This window comes from Hypanus sabinus, chromosome 3, assembly GCF_030144855.1.
Source record: "Hypanus sabinus isolate sHypSab1 chromosome 3, sHypSab1.hap1, whole genome shotgun sequence".
Lineage (NCBI taxonomy): Eukaryota > Metazoa > Chordata > Chondrichthyes > Myliobatiformes > Dasyatidae > Hypanus > Hypanus sabinus.
In genome coordinates, this window is record NC_082708.1 from 108,514,270 (window position 1) to 108,531,588 (window position 17,319).

The 17,319-nt window shown below is 42.7% G+C and overlaps 1 protein-coding gene across 2 annotated transcripts in view; it reads left to right on the forward strand.

Moving 5' to 3' along the window:
* larp7 (La ribonucleoprotein 7, transcriptional regulator) overlaps positions 1-9,649 on the forward strand; it is a 52,128-nt gene extending 42,479 nt beyond the window's left edge. For both annotated transcript variants that reach the window (XM_059964923.1, XM_059964924.1), the window contains exons 14-15: positions 7,486-7,531; positions 9,046-9,649. In XM_059964923.1, the coding sequence (XP_059820906.1) occupies positions 7,486-7,531; positions 9,046-9,127 (128 nt within the window). In that variant the 3' untranslated portion in view covers positions 9,128-9,649. The remainder of the gene's footprint in view (positions 1-7,485; positions 7,532-9,045) is intronic.
* Positions 9,650-17,319: the final 7,670 nt, after the last annotated feature.

The following is a 17,319-nucleotide window of genomic DNA, read 5'->3' on the forward strand; positions in this document are numbered from 1 at the left end:
CTATAAAAAGCCTTGAGGATTTGGGGGCTGATGCCAAATCTCTTCGGTCGCCTCAGGTGGAAGAGATGCTGTTGTGCTTTTTTTTTGCCACACAACCGTTGTGTACAGTCCGGGTGATATCTTTGGTGATGTGTATACTGAGGAACTTGAAACTACTCACCCTCTCAACTGCAGTCCCATTGATGTCAATCAGTGAAAACCTGTCTCCATTACTCCTGTAATCCATGATGGGCAAGACTTGCCCATTCCTCACTGTAAAATTGATCAAGCTGTGCCAGTTTAGTTGGGGAGTGACGGTGGACAGTAATCTTGAGGTTCATTGAGGTTAAAGTTAGGACTATGACTAGGTCACTGAAGGACATTGATTTTCCTCATTTGAAGCCACTCCATGTTTGCTCTCGTCCTGCTGCAAGACAAACTTCCACTCCAGTTTAAGCTTTCTGCCAGAGGCTAGCAGGTTTTTAATCCAGGAACTCTCTGTATTTAGCAGCATTCATCTTCCCACCAATCCTGACCAGATTTCCAGTCCCTGCTGTTGAGAAGCATCCCATAGCAAGATGCTGCCACCACTATACTTTGCAACTGAGATGGTGTTACCTGGCTGATGCCCTTTATTAGATTTACGCCACATGTACCACTTAGTGTTGTGGCCAAAATGTTCCATTTCAGTCTGATCCAACTACAGAACATTCTTCTACATCTTTACAGTATCTTCTAAGTAACATCTTGCAAAGTCTTTATGGGCAAGGATACGCTTTTTTTTAGTCAGTGTTTTTACATGCACAAAATATGTTCGTAAGAAAAGTGGCTCTTTAATCCTTTTCGCTCCTTATGGAGCATAGGGCCTCAACAAAAGTCCTCCACTTCCTGCGATCTCCAGCAGATGTTTTTGCAGTCTCACAAGTTTGGCTGGCGGCTTTCAGTTCATCCAAAAGCCTATGCCTCCAGGTTTGCTTTGGGCGACCTCTTCTTCTCTTCCTTTGTGGATTCCATTTGGGTGATTGTCGAGTGACATTTGACTGGCTCTTCCTCAAGGTGTGGCCAACCCATCTCCACTTCCTCCTCCTTATCTGGAATACAATGGGCTCTTGGTTTGCTCTCTTCCATAGCTCTAGGTTTGACACTCTGTCGTACCACTTGAGGCGGAGGATCTGCCGGAGGCATTTGTTGAGAAAGGTCTGGATCTTGTTGCAGCTGGTGTTAGTGATTCTCCATGTTTCGGATCCATATAGCAGGATGGCTTTCACATTGGAGCTGAATATACAGGGCTTAGTTTTGACAGAGATGGCCGTAGAACTCCAAACAGGTCACAGGGTTGTGAAGGCATGTTGGGCTTTTCTAATCCTTGCTCTGATGTCCTCATCTGTACCTCCTGATTTACTGATTTTGCTTCCGAGGTAGGTGAATTTGTCTACATCTTCAACTATTTGTCCTTCAATCCGTAATGGCTCCTCTTGTTTGTTATTAATGCGTAGAACTTTGGTCTTCCCCTGACTGATCTTAAGGCCTACTCGCTGTGAGGTCTCTCCCAAGGAATCTACTTTCCTCTGCATATCTTGAAGCCGGTGTGAGAGAAGAGCGAGATCATCTGCAAATGCCAGGTCTTCCAATTTCCCTGTTAACGTCCACTGGATGCCTCTCTCTGAGCCAGCATAGGCTGTTCTTGTAGCCCAGTAGAGTACCACAAGAAAAAGTAGAGGTGACAGCAGGCATCCCTGTCTGACTCCAGTAGTGACCAGGAACTCTTCAGACAGTCTCCCATTGTGGATGACCCTGCATGAGAAGCCATCATAAAGCTGCTTGATGATATTCACCATCTCTTCTGGTACACCATAGATGCTCCACATTGACCTTCTGTCCAGGCTGTCAAATGCCTTCTCAAAATCAATAAAACACACATATAGTGGAGTTTGCCATTCTATTGTCTGCTCCACAATGACTCTAAGTGTAGCTATCTGGTCAATGCATGATCTCTCTTTCCTGAACCCTGCCTGCTCACCTCTAAGTCTCTGGTCAATGGAGTCTTTCATCCGCTCCAAGATGATCCTGGTGAGAACTTTGCTAGGAATGGACAACAAGGTGATCCCCATCCACTTGCCACACAGTGAAAGATCTCCAGATTTTTGCAGCTTCACAAGGAGGCCCTTCTTCCAATTTGATGGGATCGCTCCTGTTCTCCATACCAAATTCAGCAGTATATGCAAATAGTCCACCATAACCTCTCCACCCTCTTTCAATGCTTCTGCAGGAATGTTGTCTTCTCCAGCAGCCTTGCCATTCTTCAGGCTTTTCAGGGCTCTTCGAATTTCTTGCTTGGGGATGTTGAGTGGGTCTCCAGGCTCCAGGTCAGGTGGGTTCTGTGGTGGTGGTCTATTCAATACTTCCTGGAAGTGTTCCTTCCATCTCACCAGCTGATCTTCAACTGAAGTGAGCAGATGGCCTGTCTTGTCTCTAACAGGTCTGTTGAAATTGCTTTCCTTCCCTCTCAAAAAGTTTAGCTGTCATGTAGAGTGCCTTGAGGTCCCCTTTACTGGCCGCTGTTTCTGCTTGCTCTGCTATTTCATTGAAGTATGACCTCTTGTCCTTTCTGAGCTGTTTCTTCACCTCCTTGGCCATCACGCTGTACCTGTTACCTCACCATTCTGTTGCCGAGTTCTGGCCTGATTCAACTCCTGTTTGAGCTTTTTCCTTTCCTCCACCTTCTGCCTTGTATAGTCCCTGATCCAAGGTTTACTGTTGACTGGTGGTCTTCCCAGTACTCCTTTGCAGGCTCCTACAGTGACCTGCTTGAAGTTAATCCAGGGGTGTTCCGCTGTTCTCTCATCTTGTTCCTCTATTTGAAGAGCCCCAAAGCAGTTTTGCAAGGCGATGTGGAAATCTCTCTTGTTCTCTTCCATCTGTAGTTTTCTAACATCAAACTTTATTCACGTGTTCTGTTGCTTCTTGGCTGACAACTTCATCTTCAGCTTTGCAACAACCAAATGGTGGTCAGATCCAATATCTGCTCCTCTTTTGGCTCTCACATCTTGCAATGAACTTCTCCAGTGCTGGCGGACTATGACGTGATCAGTCTGGTTCTCTGTTTGATGGTCAGGCGAGACCCAGGTTATCTTGTGGCAGTGTCGATGGGGAAAGAGGGTACCTCCAATGGTCAGTTCATTGAAGGCACAGAAGTCGGTAAGGAGTTCTCCATTTTCATTCATATTCCCCAAACCATTCTGGCCCATCTCTCTCTCCCTGCCAGTGTTATCGCTGCCTACTTTGGCATTCAGATCTCCCATGATGATCAACATATCTTGCTTAGGTACCTTTCCAACTACTGCTTGAAGCTGGGTGTAGAAGAGATCTTTTTATTCTTCCTCTGCGTTGTTAGTTGGGGCATAGCACAGGATAATGGATACCTTCTGGAATCTGGACTCGAACCTGGCTGTGATGATACGGTCGAACACTGGTTCCCATTCTGTCAAACTTCTGGCTGCTTCTTTGGACAACATCAGGGCCGCACCAGCCTCATGCGGGTCTTCCTCTTTTTCTTTGCCAGAATAGAGCAGAGTTTCTCCTGTCTGCAGTTTGGTCTCACCAAAAGTATTCCACCTTACTTCGCACACATCCAGGAGTGTGAGGTGGTATCGGTTCATTTCCTTCACTGCCTGAGCGCACCTACCTGTCTCCCAAAGCGATCTCGCATTCCATGTTCCGATTAGGATAGATTTCTTCTGTGAGAGCAGCTTTGGAACCTCTATTATGGTTTTCCTCGGGTGAAGGAGGCTTGTCAGCCCTGCAGCTTCCTGACGGGTTTGGTTGCAGCCTCCTGTATGGGGCCCTGCTTTTCCCGAGATCTGGGTTAGTGGTTGACAATCTGTTGACGGCTTCTATAACAATTGCTTGTTTTATGTGAACGGGTTGTTAGCCCATTACACAACCCCCAACCTGGAGGACCAGAGGTTTTCTGTCGGGGTCACCTTCCCCTAGGCCGGGGGTCGGCAACCTGCGGCTCCCGAGCCATTTGTGGCTCTTTCACCTCTGTGCTGCGGCTCCCTGTGGCTTTGGGAAATAATTGGTCAGTATTTAATTAAAATGTATTTTATGTTAGTTTGTTAGCTTTTGAAATGTAATTCTAAATTTGAAGATTATGGTGATCTTGTACAATGTAAGTGTGGCGACACATTTTCTGACACATCCGAAACGGCTCTCAATTAGCCAGCATTCCGGCTAAGGGAGATTGCCTACGGGGGTTTGTGAGTACGTGTCTTTTGCAGCATCTGCGTCCATGGGGGCTGGGTTGAGGGAGGCTTAGAAGCAAGGCTGTTTAGTTCGAATAAAGTTATTCGACTGCAGTTTACTGACTGCCTGAACACACCGCTGCAACGTGTTTTTATCGCTATTAATATACGTCACCACTGCCAATACCTGACACCCGCCAGTGCGCGATTTCTTTAATTTTTCGATCCAAGGTAAGCCAACTATGGAGAATTCTAAAAAAAGAAAAGTGACTGAAGAAAACAGAACGTTTAATGATACGTGGACAGATTCATTTGCTTTCACTGTTGACGAGACTGGTTTACCGGTATGCTTAATATGCAATGAGAAACTAGCAAACAACAAAAAGTCAAATGTCGCAAGGCATTTCCAGAGTAAACACGCAGCCTTTGCTCAAAAATATCCGGATGGAGATGAGAGAAAAAAAGCCGTTTCGGAACTGATGCGGAAGGTTGATCTGAGCAAAAATCATTTCCAGAAATGGATGAAGTCAGGAAAATCAACGACATACGCCAGTTATATTGCCGCTCAGGAAATAGTCAGGCACGGGAAGCAGTTTACAGATGGTGAATATATAAAAGAATCTTTCATTAAGATTTCAGAACATCTATTCACGGACTTTAAAAACAAGAGTGAAATTGTGCAGAAAATCAGGGATATGCCCCTCTCTGCAAAGACTGTCAAAGACAGAACCATAAAAATGGCAGAAGACATCACAAGACAGCAAATTAAAGACATCAATTCAGCTGTGGCCTACTCGATTGCCTGTGACGAGTCTAAAGACAAAGGCGATATTGAACAAATAGCGTTGTTCTGCCGGTATGTAAACTCTGCCGGGCCACAGGAAGAACTGATTGAGTTGATACCTCTAAAAGACCAAACACGGGGGGAGGACATCTGTGAGGCTGTCTTGAATTGTTTAAGAGCCAAAGGAATAAAGACCACCCATCTGGTGTCAGTAGCTACTGATGGGGCTCCGAATATGACGGGAACGCACAAGGGATTTGTGGCTTTACTGCAGAAGTCGCTGGACAGAAAGCTGCTGACTTTTCACTGCATCTTGCACCAAGAGGCACTGTGCGCTCAAACATTTCCTCCGGAATGCACAGAAGTAATGGATGTTGTCATTCAGATTGTCAATAAAATAATGGCAAAAAGTTTAAATCACCGTCAATTCCGTTTGTTACTGGACGAGATGGAAAGCGCATATTCTGATCTCCTGCTGCACAACAAAGTCCGGTGGCTGTCCAAAGGGGAGGTGCTGAAACGCTTTGTCGCGTGTCTGGAAGAAGTGAAAACTTTCCTGGGCAGCAAAGGGCTCAACTTTCCTGAGCTGGAACAGCCAGAGTGGCTGGAAAAGCTACACTTCATGGTAGACATGACAGCGCACCTGAACACGCTGAACACAGCTCTTCAGGGGAAAGGACGCACAGCCCTGCACATGTTGGAGGATGTCTTGGCATTCGAGCGCAAGTTGACAGTGCTTGCCAGAGATTTACAGAAAGGCACTTTGTCTCACTTCCCCAATTTGAGAGAGTTCAAACAAGGTCACGACATGATAATTTCGGAGTATTTACATTCTGCAATCATCGCAATGCAAACATCGTTTGGGAAACGCTTCTGTGAGTTCAGAGAGGAAAAAAACACATTATCCTTCCCGGTCACTCCCTTAAGCATCGATCCTTCCCTACTGAATACGACTGCATTGGCAGGTGTGAGTCAACCTGATCTTGAGATGGAACTGGCCGACATAGCCGACAAAGACATATGGGTGTCCAAGTTTAGACGCTTGACAGCAGACCTTGAAGATGTTGCCCGTCAGAAGGCCGTTCTTGCTCAGAATCACAAATGGAGTGATATTGAAAACCTTCCAAATCCGGACCAACTTGTGTTTGAAACATGGAATGCTGTGCCCGACATTTATGTAAACATGAAAAAGTATGCGCTTGGAGTCCTGTCGATCTTTGGATCCACATATGTATGTGAGCAGGTGTTCTCCAACATGAACTTTATTAAAAACAAACATCGCGCATGCTTCACAGATGACAGCTTGCGATCCTGTGTAAAGATGAAGGTGACGTCATACAGCCCTGATGTGCAGACGCTGTGCGCTGAGGTCCAGGAGCAGAAATCCCATTAACCAAGTATGATAAATATTTTAATTGCCTATTATTTTATGTATATTCATATTTTTTCATTGTTCAGTGAAATAGTCCTTTTATTTTTCAGGCTGACAGCTGGCTGATGATATTTTTGGTTTGCTGCTGGCGGAAAATTTAAGTTCGGCGTTTTTCATAAATACAAGAAGGACTCAAATAGACATTGAGTATTTTACTTAAAAGTAACTTTCAACCCAACGTCTTTTTTTCGGAGTTCAAAATGTTTTTGTTGCATGCAGAAATGTAATTTCGTTTTCTCTGCAGGAGTTCATCAATTTCATAAATGCAACACATTATAGTTTGTTTATACATAGCATAAAGGCAAAAAAAACGTTGTATGCAGTGTTATTTCATTTTAAATGTCAAACGGGTTTTGCGGCTCCCAGTGTTTTCTTTTCTGTGGGAAACGGGTCCAAGTGGCTCTTTCAGTGGTAAAGGTTGCTGACCCCTGCCCTAGGCGATGACATTTCCATGCTAATGAGCTCCACCTGCCCGGGTTTGAAATCAGAGTTTACCCTCACCTAGATAGGCTGCCATCCAAGGCTAACGAGTCCTATCTACCCGGGTTTGGAATCGGAGTTCCTTCTCCTAGGCTATGTTGGTTCACAGCACCTTCTTCCATATTATCCGGTGCACCTCCCACACAAGGGATCCCCCATCCACCACCCAGGGGACGTGCCTCAATGCCATATAGCCCCAGCGCGAGGGAGAAAAGTGGCTCGGCCTTCAAGATTGTGAGACATGAACTTCATCTCCAGTTGCAGCCACTGACTTCTGCTGCTCACTCAGGGTGACTGTTGGCATCAAAGTAGCCTCTCTTACAAGTGCCATTCTTCGGCAACTGTGTTTAGAGGGACGGCCTGACCTAGGCAGTGTGGCTGTCGTTTCATATGTTTTCAACTTAATCACAATGGCCTATTCTAAGGTCAGAGGTATGTTCAGTGCTTTTGAGGTAGTCTTGTATTCTCCCCTAGATTTGTGCTTCTCTGTTATCATTTCTCTAACTTCTCTTTTGTTTCCATTTTGGTTTGGTCTGTTGAAAATCTACCATACCGTTTGACCTTAGATGGAGGGAGCCAAATGATCTTCCAGTTCTCTACACCAACAAATTGGTGAGTTGGTAAGACAGTATTGCAACTGAGGAATGTTAGCTTAGAAATTTCAAAGAGGGTGAATACTTTTTCAGCCTCGTAATTTTCACTTTTCATTTTCAATAAATTGTTGACAAGTTTGAGAATTTTTCTTTTTGATTTGATATGGTACACAATGTTTTGTAGGTTAGTTCAAAAAAATCCTACTTCAATATACTTTAGATTTAGAAGATGAGAAGGTAAAATGCAGAAATAGTAATTGTAGGAGCTGAATCCATTTTCAAGGCACTGTATACCAACACTTTAGCATTGTTTGGCTGTTGTGAAATTTCTCCTATATATTGGTAGCGGTTTTTACATATCCAACAATAAGATTGCTTCATAAATCAGTTCTAGAATGTAAATGTAATCTGTCCTTTGAGGCTTTTTCAGCTCCTCCTTTTCCTGGAGTCAATCGTCATTTTATTGGGGTACAGATTCATGTCTCCATGCCATCTGAGCCTGCAGTTCACAGCTACTGCAGTCACCAATAGGGGAAGGAAATAATTCATGATGGAGAGTAACTTTATCCTGAACCAGCTACTCTTCCTATAAAAGTTGCCCTGTAATATTCAGGTTTTTTGAATTGTCTTTTCTATTCCTGCTAATGTCACCCTTGACCTGGGATTGAATATGAAATATTTCAGTGTGGCTCGACATTGTTAGCAGTTTGAGACACAGGAGTGCAGATTAATGTCCATTTGCAGTAGGTATGGTTAACAGAAGCTGCATTTTCCCTGCTTCCAGTGCATTCTCCCTACCTGAAGTGTGGTACAGGTCAGACATGCTTTCTTGAGCTGTTAGAACTCTTGACAGCCATCCTAAAATAAAAGTAAGTTGATCTTCAGAAACCTCTGGGCAGGATGAAAATACACCCATTGGATACAAACGTAACAAGAGGAAGCAGCAGGGAAAGTTGCCCAAGGCCACCTAAAGTGGGGAATTTTGATGTGACCATTTTAAAAGAACTCTTTCCCTGTGAGGTTTTAATATGCAAGTTTTGTCTCTGCATGGGGTGAGGCACTTTTAATGCAGAATTGAGTCACAGCATGCGGTCCACCCCCTCTTGATGAATGAGGACCACTAGCACTTCAGTGACTAATCTACTTTCAGAAGATACTTAATTGGAATGCCATTCATGCAGTTCCACAAGCAAATGTATCTTTGGCTTTTCACAGCTAACAGCCACTTCCTCTTTCACACCTCCCAAATTCCTAGATTCAAACTTACTCGTGAAATCAAAAAATAAAATGTAATTGATGTTATATATCCAATTCATTTAGTGTATAAAATACATTTTCTGTATTTCTAGTTTCAAATAACAAGTGTAGAAATTAGCTTTAATGTTTTTAAATGGATGGAACTTTAAATTTTTTTAACTGTACTGGTCTACTTTACTATGCTTTTGCAACCTACTGCAGCTGCGTTCTCTTTTTATAGAAGTTATTTGTCCAATTTGCTGACACTATCGAGTTTACAATAAGTTCCTTTTCTAGCAAAGGAAAGGCTGAAATTTCGGCAGACAGCTTGGGGCAGGCCACCAGACAACCCTATCAAGAAAGTAATGTGGGATCATAAAAAACACAAAATGCTGGCAGAACTCAGCAGGCCAGACAGCATCTATGGGAGGAGGTAATGACGACGTTTCGGGCCGAAACCCTTCATCAGGAGTAATGTGGGATCATATTTGGATGAGGACCATACTGAAGAAAATGATGACAAAGTTTTGTATCAGAAGAATTTGGTTAATTCTGCAGTTTTAATTAGAGATACTACAATGCAATTGATGTTTTGAGGCTTGCTTTCATTAGTCAAACATTTTTAAATGTGATCAATACGTATCTCTGTTCTCTCACTTGAACACAAACATGTCTCTTCAACTGAAGCATTTGTACATGCATAATATGGATATATTTGATTTCAGATTAATTGTGGATTGCGAATTTTTTATATATATGTAACTAGATGTCAGAGTTTATCTCTGGTTAAGGGTTAAATAGGTGGTTGCTGGACGGTGCAGTTTGTTGGGCTGGAAAGGCCTGTCCGGCACTGTATCGCCAAATAAATTAATGAATTCAATAAATGACGGCATATTCTCAAGTTGTTTTTATCTATGATGCCACTTTCATAACATTTTCTTTTGTTTTATTTCATAGAAATTTGAAGAAAATATTGCTTCTATGTTACTGTTGCATGCTTGCAAATGGGTTTGCCCTAGATGCTGCTAAATTATTAAGTTTGGGGGGGAAAAAACTGCCAAAATGATCTTCAAAAGTATTTTTTGTCATTTTTATTTGAATTTTTTTTAATATGACAGTATACTTTCCCGCACACATTTATAATTTGTTCAAAACAATGTAAGCTCATTAATTATGCATTGGGGAGAAAGAAAGAGATCGTAAGATTAAAACCACTTGCAAAAAGGGGGCTTGATGAATCACTAGAAGTCATAGTCATGGAGTTAGACAGCATATAATAGACACTTTGGCCCAACTCATTCATGCTGACCAAGGTGCCTTCCTGAGCTAGTCCCATTTGCCTTTGTCTAGTCCTTCTAAACCTTTCCTATCCATGGACCTTTCTAAATGCCTGAAGTTACTGTCATATGTACCGAGTCTATTGAGGTGGTCCAAAGTAAACCTGTACAGGGTCTCCATTACTTTCTCTGGCAGTTGGTTCGACATGCTCACCACCAACTCTGCAGAGAAAGCTGCTGCTCAGTTTCCTTTCAAATCTTTCCCTTCTTGCACCTGTGCCCTCTAGTTTTAAACTCCCCTTCCCTGAGGGAAAAAATCTGACTATCCACCTGATCTCTGCCCCTCATGATTTAATTAAGCTCTATAAGGTCACTGTGTTGGTGTGTGGATAAGGCATCAGTCTAATGATCTGAAGGTCAGTGGTTTGAGCCTCAGCTGAGGCAGCGTGTTGTGTCCTTGAGCAAGACACTTAACAACACATTCTCTGTGATGACACCATTGCCAAGCTTCTTGGGTCCTAGTGCCCTTCCTTTGAACAAACATCAGTGGCGGGAAGAGGGGAAGGCTTGCAGCATAGGCAACTGCCAGTCTCCCATACAACCCAGGCCTGCGCCCTGGAAACCTTCCATGGTCTCACGAGACTAACGGATGCCTATTATTATAAGGTCACTTCAACCTCCTTTGCTCCATGGAAAATGGTCTCTTCCTATCTTGTCTTTCCTTGTATCTCAGCCCCCCAGTTGTGCCAACATATAGGATGCTGGTGCAACCACAACTGTAATGAGACGTCGCACTGCTTGTACTCAGTGGCCTGTCTGATGAGGTTTAGTACGCCATATATAATGCCACAGATGACTGGAGGCTATATTTCACTAGGAGTTTGAGGGGATTTGGTTTGTCAACTAAACGCTCAAAAACTTCTAATGTACTGTGGAGAACATTCTGACTGGCTGCATCACCATCTGGTATGGGGGAGGGGAGTGCTATTGCACAAGATATAAGTAAGTTGTGGAAACTTGTAAAATTAGCTCCATCATGGGTACTAACCTCCATAATATCCAAGGCATCTTCAGGGAGCAGTGCCTTAGAAAGGTGGTGTTCATTATTAAAGATCCTCACCACCCAGGACATGCTTTCTTTTCATTGTTGCCATCAGGAAGGAGGTACAGAAGCCTGAAGGCACACACTCGTCGATTCTGGAACAGCTTCTTCCTCACTATCATCCGATTTCTAAATGGACATTGAACTCATGAATGTTCATGTTTTTATTTTCACTACTTAACTATTTAATAGACACATACTTACTATAATTGTTTTATCGTCTATTTGTTTATCATGTATTTCATTGTACTGCCGTCATTAAATTAACAGATTTCATGATGCATGCTGGTGATATTAAACCTGATTCTGATTTAAAGTCAAGGTTGTTAGTTCCTTGATTAGTCAGTGTGACCAAAGTTACCAACCGAGTATTGAAAGGCCTGGATCAAGTGGATGTGGAGAAGATGTTTTCAACTGTGGGAGAATCTAGGGCCAGAGGGAGCCTCTTTAGAACAGAGGCAAAGAGGAATTTCTTAAGTCAGAAGGTATTGAATCTGCAGAATTCATTGCCTCTGAGGGCTCAGAGTCCAAATCATTGGGTATATTTAAAGCAGAGGTTGATAGTTTCTTGATTATTAACAGTGCCTAAGGTTATGGGGGAATGACACGAGAATGAGGTTGAGAGGGAAAACAAATCAGCCATGATGGAATGACAAAGCAGACTTGGTCTTATCTTACTAATCAGGCATGTGTCTGCAGTCTCCCATCGCTGGAAGACTTATCTGTGCCCAAGACAAAAGTAAGCAGAATATTCTCACTGCAGACATCGCTCATCCAGCAAACTGCCTTCCCCAAAAGCATTCTTCTGGAAAACACTTAAAAACTGAATCCTCACACCATCTATAAAATTCCTTCCTACAGCCAGCTAATCTGCCCCAAGATCTTTCTGGTCAAAGGTGCTAACAATATTCCTTGTGAATGCAAACTAATCTCATATTCTGCTGTTCATTCTATCCCACTTTTCTACAATGCAGCATCCTTATATCCTTCTTGTCATTCCGTTCCTTCATGGGCTGATTTAAACAAATATTGTAAGCATCAGGGTCTGAGATATTATATTTCTTTATGTCTTACATTGTCATACCTCATGCCATAGAGTCATAGAAAAGTACAGTACAGAAGCAGGCCCTTTGGCCCATCTGCTCTGTGCTGAACCATTTAAGCTGCCTGCTTATGTTGACTTGCATCAAGACCATAACCCTACATACCCTACCATCCAAGCTACTCTTAAGCGTTAAAATTGAGCTTGTGCTGGAAGCTCATTCCACCCTCACCACCCTCTGAGTGAAGAGGTTTCCCATCATGTTCCACTTAAATTTTTCACCTTTCACCATTAACTCAAGACCTTTGATTGTAGTCCCACCCAACCTCAGTAGAAAAAGCCTGCTTGCATTTACCCTATTATACCCCTCATCATTTTGTATTCCTCTGTCAAATCTCCCCTCGATCTTCCATGTTCCAAGGAGTAAAGCTGTTTAATTATCTTGCCACTTTTGGAGATGTATAAGAAAGTCTAGTGACAGAGTTAGATTTTTGAATATACCTGTTCATCTGAATTATTTTATCCGGGTGAAACTTGATTCACTACACTTCACAAAACTGGTAGTCCTTGCCACCAGGCTTTTAGCCGGAGGAAGACAAGACGTTTTAAAATTTTACATCTACATGCAGTAGATGGGACAGAATGAAATATGGAAAGGTGAAGGTAGTTTGGGAATTACATTGAGCTAAAAAATGAAGAGAGATTATATTAGAGCTAAGTCCTTTCCATTTCTTATGTTGGGTACTGGCCGTAACAAAGCGGTGGAGCCCTTGGGTAAGGAACAAGTCAAAGTTTGGGTGATTTAAGCACTGGCCCAGATTGAAATGGTTGGAGGTGAAAAAAGGGCTGGTTCCACTCACTGGCTCGTGGGTTTTTTTTCGACTCTGTGCTGGACTAAGGCTGTGCTGTGCAACAGGTTGACTTCTGGATCAGCTGCAGTGGTGAACTTCAGTTCTAAATGTTGTTTGCACAATTTTGTTTTTTTTATTCTGCACATTGGGCATTTGAGGGTCTTCATTTGTTTTTAATGGGTTCTATTGGGGTTCTTTGTTTCGTGGCTGCTTGTAAGGAGATAGATTTCAAGCTTGGGTTTCAGTTTGGGTATTTGATCCTCCACGATATTCTGCTTGGGAATTTAAACAGGAGGTGCGAGCTCAACATCAACCCGGCATGGATGGAGAGCACGCTCAGGAGTGGTCTGTCACTGGATTGAACTCAGGAACCTCCATTCTCAAGCCCAGTGCCGCTCTCACTGTGCCACCAGCCAACAGTATGTAAAATATACATTCTTTGATAAGGAAATGTACTTTGAACTTTGAAGTATGCTCTTTGGCTGGCAAGGATCTAGTCACCCGGTACAAATAGTTCTCCGTATTACTGTACTTAGCATATGTGGGGCCCATAGCTCATTCCACTATCATAGCAATCTTTCAAACTATCTTCCATTTCATGTGAAGATGGAGTTAGTATAAGGCCTTAAGATATAAGAGCAGAATTAGGCCATTCAGCTCAGTGAGTCTGCTCCATCATTCAATCATGGCTGATTTGTTATCCCTCTCAATTCCAATTTCCTATTTCTCCCACAATGCACCAGTCTCTGAATAATCAGGAAAGTGTACCTATCATTGCTATTGTCCTGATGGCCACTTTTGTTCTGGCTGCATCAGGCTGTACATAGAAATAAAGTATGCAAGCACCAGAGGGTCACAACTATGCCCAATAGAACCAGGGCATGTGGCAGAATAGGTTCAAGCAAAACACTAAAGTGAAGCTGAAGCTGGGAATGTGGAAATGTGGGAATGTGGGAGCAGTGTTTGCTCTCAATGATGAAAAAGGGCCCGATCATCAGCTGTGAGGTACTGTTCACGTTGCTGTATGTAGCATGGGTGTGATTCCCACTGTCCCCATTTCATCTGGAGATTCAAAATGAATCATATCCTTAGGATTTCTCCAGATGAAAGTGTGTAAAAAGTACACAGAATAGCCCTCATCCTGATAGCCATCTTTCTGTGTGGATCTAGAGCATATGTCCAAATATTTACATACAGAGAGGTTCTACATTTCTTCAATATGAAGGATGGATCTAGTCTCACTGGCACATGATGTGTAGAATTAGTCCTGGCAATACTGCTAGTTCTTTATGGGATGTGGGCATCACCAGCTAAGCCAGCAATTATTGCCCATCCCTGGTTGCCCTGGAGAAGGTGGCTTTCCTGAACCGCTGCAACCCCTGAGGTGTAGGCACATCCACAGTGCTGTCAGGGAGGGAGTTCCATGATTCTGACCCAGTGACAATGAAGGAACAGCAACATGTTTCCAAGTCAGTATGGTGAGTCACTTGGAGGGGGATTTCCAAGTGGTGGTGTTCCCAGGTATCTGCAGTTCTCACCCTAGATGGGTCTGGAAGGACCTGCCTTAGGAAATTTGGTGTGTCGTTGCTGTGTATCTTGTAGATAGTACACACTGTTGCAACTGTTTGTTGATGGTGGAGGGTTTGGATGCTTGTGGAAGGGGTACCAATCAAGAGGGCTGCCTTGTACTGGATTGCGTCAAGCTTCTTGAGCATTGATGGAGCTGCACGCATCCAAGTGAGTGGTGAGTATTCCATTACGCTCCTGACCTGAGCCTTGGTCATCTGGTTCACTATGTGGAATCCTGCTATCATTATCTGGTCTGGCCGATATGTGACTCCAGACCCACAGCAATGTGGTTGATTCTTAAAAGCCCTCTGAAATGGCAGAGCAAACCATTCAGTTGTATCCAACCACTAAAAAATATTCTTATAGCCAAATGTCTTTAACCACAAATCTGTCGGGCAGTGATTGCAATAAAACGTACTGTGCACCTTGCAGAATGTTTTATTGGCAGAGGGGCGCCCGCCATCAGATCCTTCCTACACAGTTAGCGTCTCACCCACAACTGCCCACAAGATGGCTGATATAATGAAATGAGCAACTGCGTCTCTCTGGACTGTGTATCTGCAAAGTAGTAGGTCTGGAAAAGGATTTAAAGATCCATGTTGAAGTTCATCCTGAGCAACTGCCTAACAGAGGACTCTGATCTCTGGGCTGTTCCCTGGGATGCATACTGAGACGGACAACTAGTAGTGCTGGATGTTCATCAACACAGTGGAAGTCTACCACAAACTTGTTGGTTTTCCAGATGCCCATAAAGAAATGGCTCTGCCTGGTATATATGCTAGAGAATGCACTGAAGGACATTGTGACCACCCCAAACCTTTATGGGAAACAACTGTAGTCTAAGGTTCTGTGGCAGCTAAACATTGAGAAGCTTCTCAGAAATTTGGTTTATGCTATCCCAAGAGATGATGAAGATCAGCTTTATTGTCATATATACAACAAAACATTGAAGCACACGGTGAGATGAATCATTTGTGTTAATGATTAACAGTCCAAAGATGTGCTTGATGCAACCCACAAGTGTTGCCATGTTTCCAGCGCCAACATAGCACGCCCACAACTTACTAACTCTAAACCGTCCATCTTTCCCCAGTTCAGCATTCTCCAAGCAGTAATACTGATTAACACCTCTATCCACTAACCCACCCCACCAACACTACTTCATCGTTTCCTGTCAGTCATTGTATGTCCGGATATTCCTGTGCCTGACATCACTTGTGACATACAATCAATCTTAGTCTATAGACTAGCTTATGTATCTATGTTTAGAAACATAGAAAGTAGTGCAGGAGTAGGCCATTCAGCCCTTTGAGACTGCACCACCATCCAGAATGATCATGGCTGATCATCCAACTCAGAACCCTGTACCTGCTTTCTTTCCATACCCCCTGATCCCTTTAGCCACAAGGGCCATATCTAACTCCCTCTTAAATATAGCCAATGAACTGGCCTCAACTGTTTCCTGTGGCACAGAATTCCACAGATTCACTACTCTCTGTGTGAAGAAGTTTTTCCTCATCTCGGTCCTAAAAGGCTTCCCCTTTATCCTTAAACTGTGACCCATCGTTCTGGACTCCCCCAACATCGGAAACAATCTTCCTGCATCTAGCCCGTCCAATCCCTTTAGAATTTTATACGTTTCAATAAGATCCCCCCTCAATCTTCTGAATTCCAGCGGTTTATTGCGTATTTTTATATAATTGTGTTCTTTATCTTACTGTGTTTTTTTTTGTGCTGCATTGGATCAGAGTAACAAATATATTGTTCTCCTTTACACTTGTGTACTGGAAATGATATCGTTTTGAAAGTGATTTTGAAAGATTTCCAGTCTTGAATCTTTTGAAATGTGGGAGGAAACTGCAGCTCCCAGAGGAATCCCATGCAGTCATCGGGAAAACATACAAGCTCCTTACTAATAGTAGTAGGAATTGGACTCTGATCTAATCACTGGCGCTGTAACTGCAATGCTACTGTACAGCTCTTGTACATAGAACGTACATAGAATGTACATAGAACATGCCTACAAACTATAGGCATGAGTACAGAATGAATGTATAAATACAGGGAAATTGGATATAAAGATGCATGTCCACATTTTCTATGAATATAAAGTTTATTTTTGAATTTAAAAAGTGAATGGTTAAATCACTGTTAGCTATGTCTGTTTATATCTCTTCATATAGATTAGTGCTTAGGGAATGATACTTTGTATAAAAAATATCATTTTTGCTTTGCAAGTTCTCATGTGATAGAAGTATTGACTATAATATGTAGAGTTAAGTTTTAAAGATCAGGAGTGCCAATCAGATCTCTGATGATTTTATTTGTTGGATGCTGCTGTAATATCAATCATTTTTGATAAATATTATAGTTTGATGGAGTTAGAACAGCCAATAATAAATCGCATCACTCACAAAATTACAACCCTCATATTGCCCCAGTAATTGTGATTTTAATTTGGAAAAAAGTTAGACCCTTCTCTAATCCGAAGGATTCTTTCTGGTTTCACCTTTTACCCCATCCCAAATGATGAACTGCAAGAGTTCATTTTCTAAGTAGGAGAGAATAGCTATTAGCATAGCAAATACATGACAACAGAAAGGAGATTACACCAAAAGGCTCTGCTGTTCCGTTAATGAGTATGCTTACAAGGAGTTACTTTACCCATTTGATGCCTATTTAAAAATGCATGCTATGCACAAGATTTAAGTAAGGAGCGTCTACACAGAG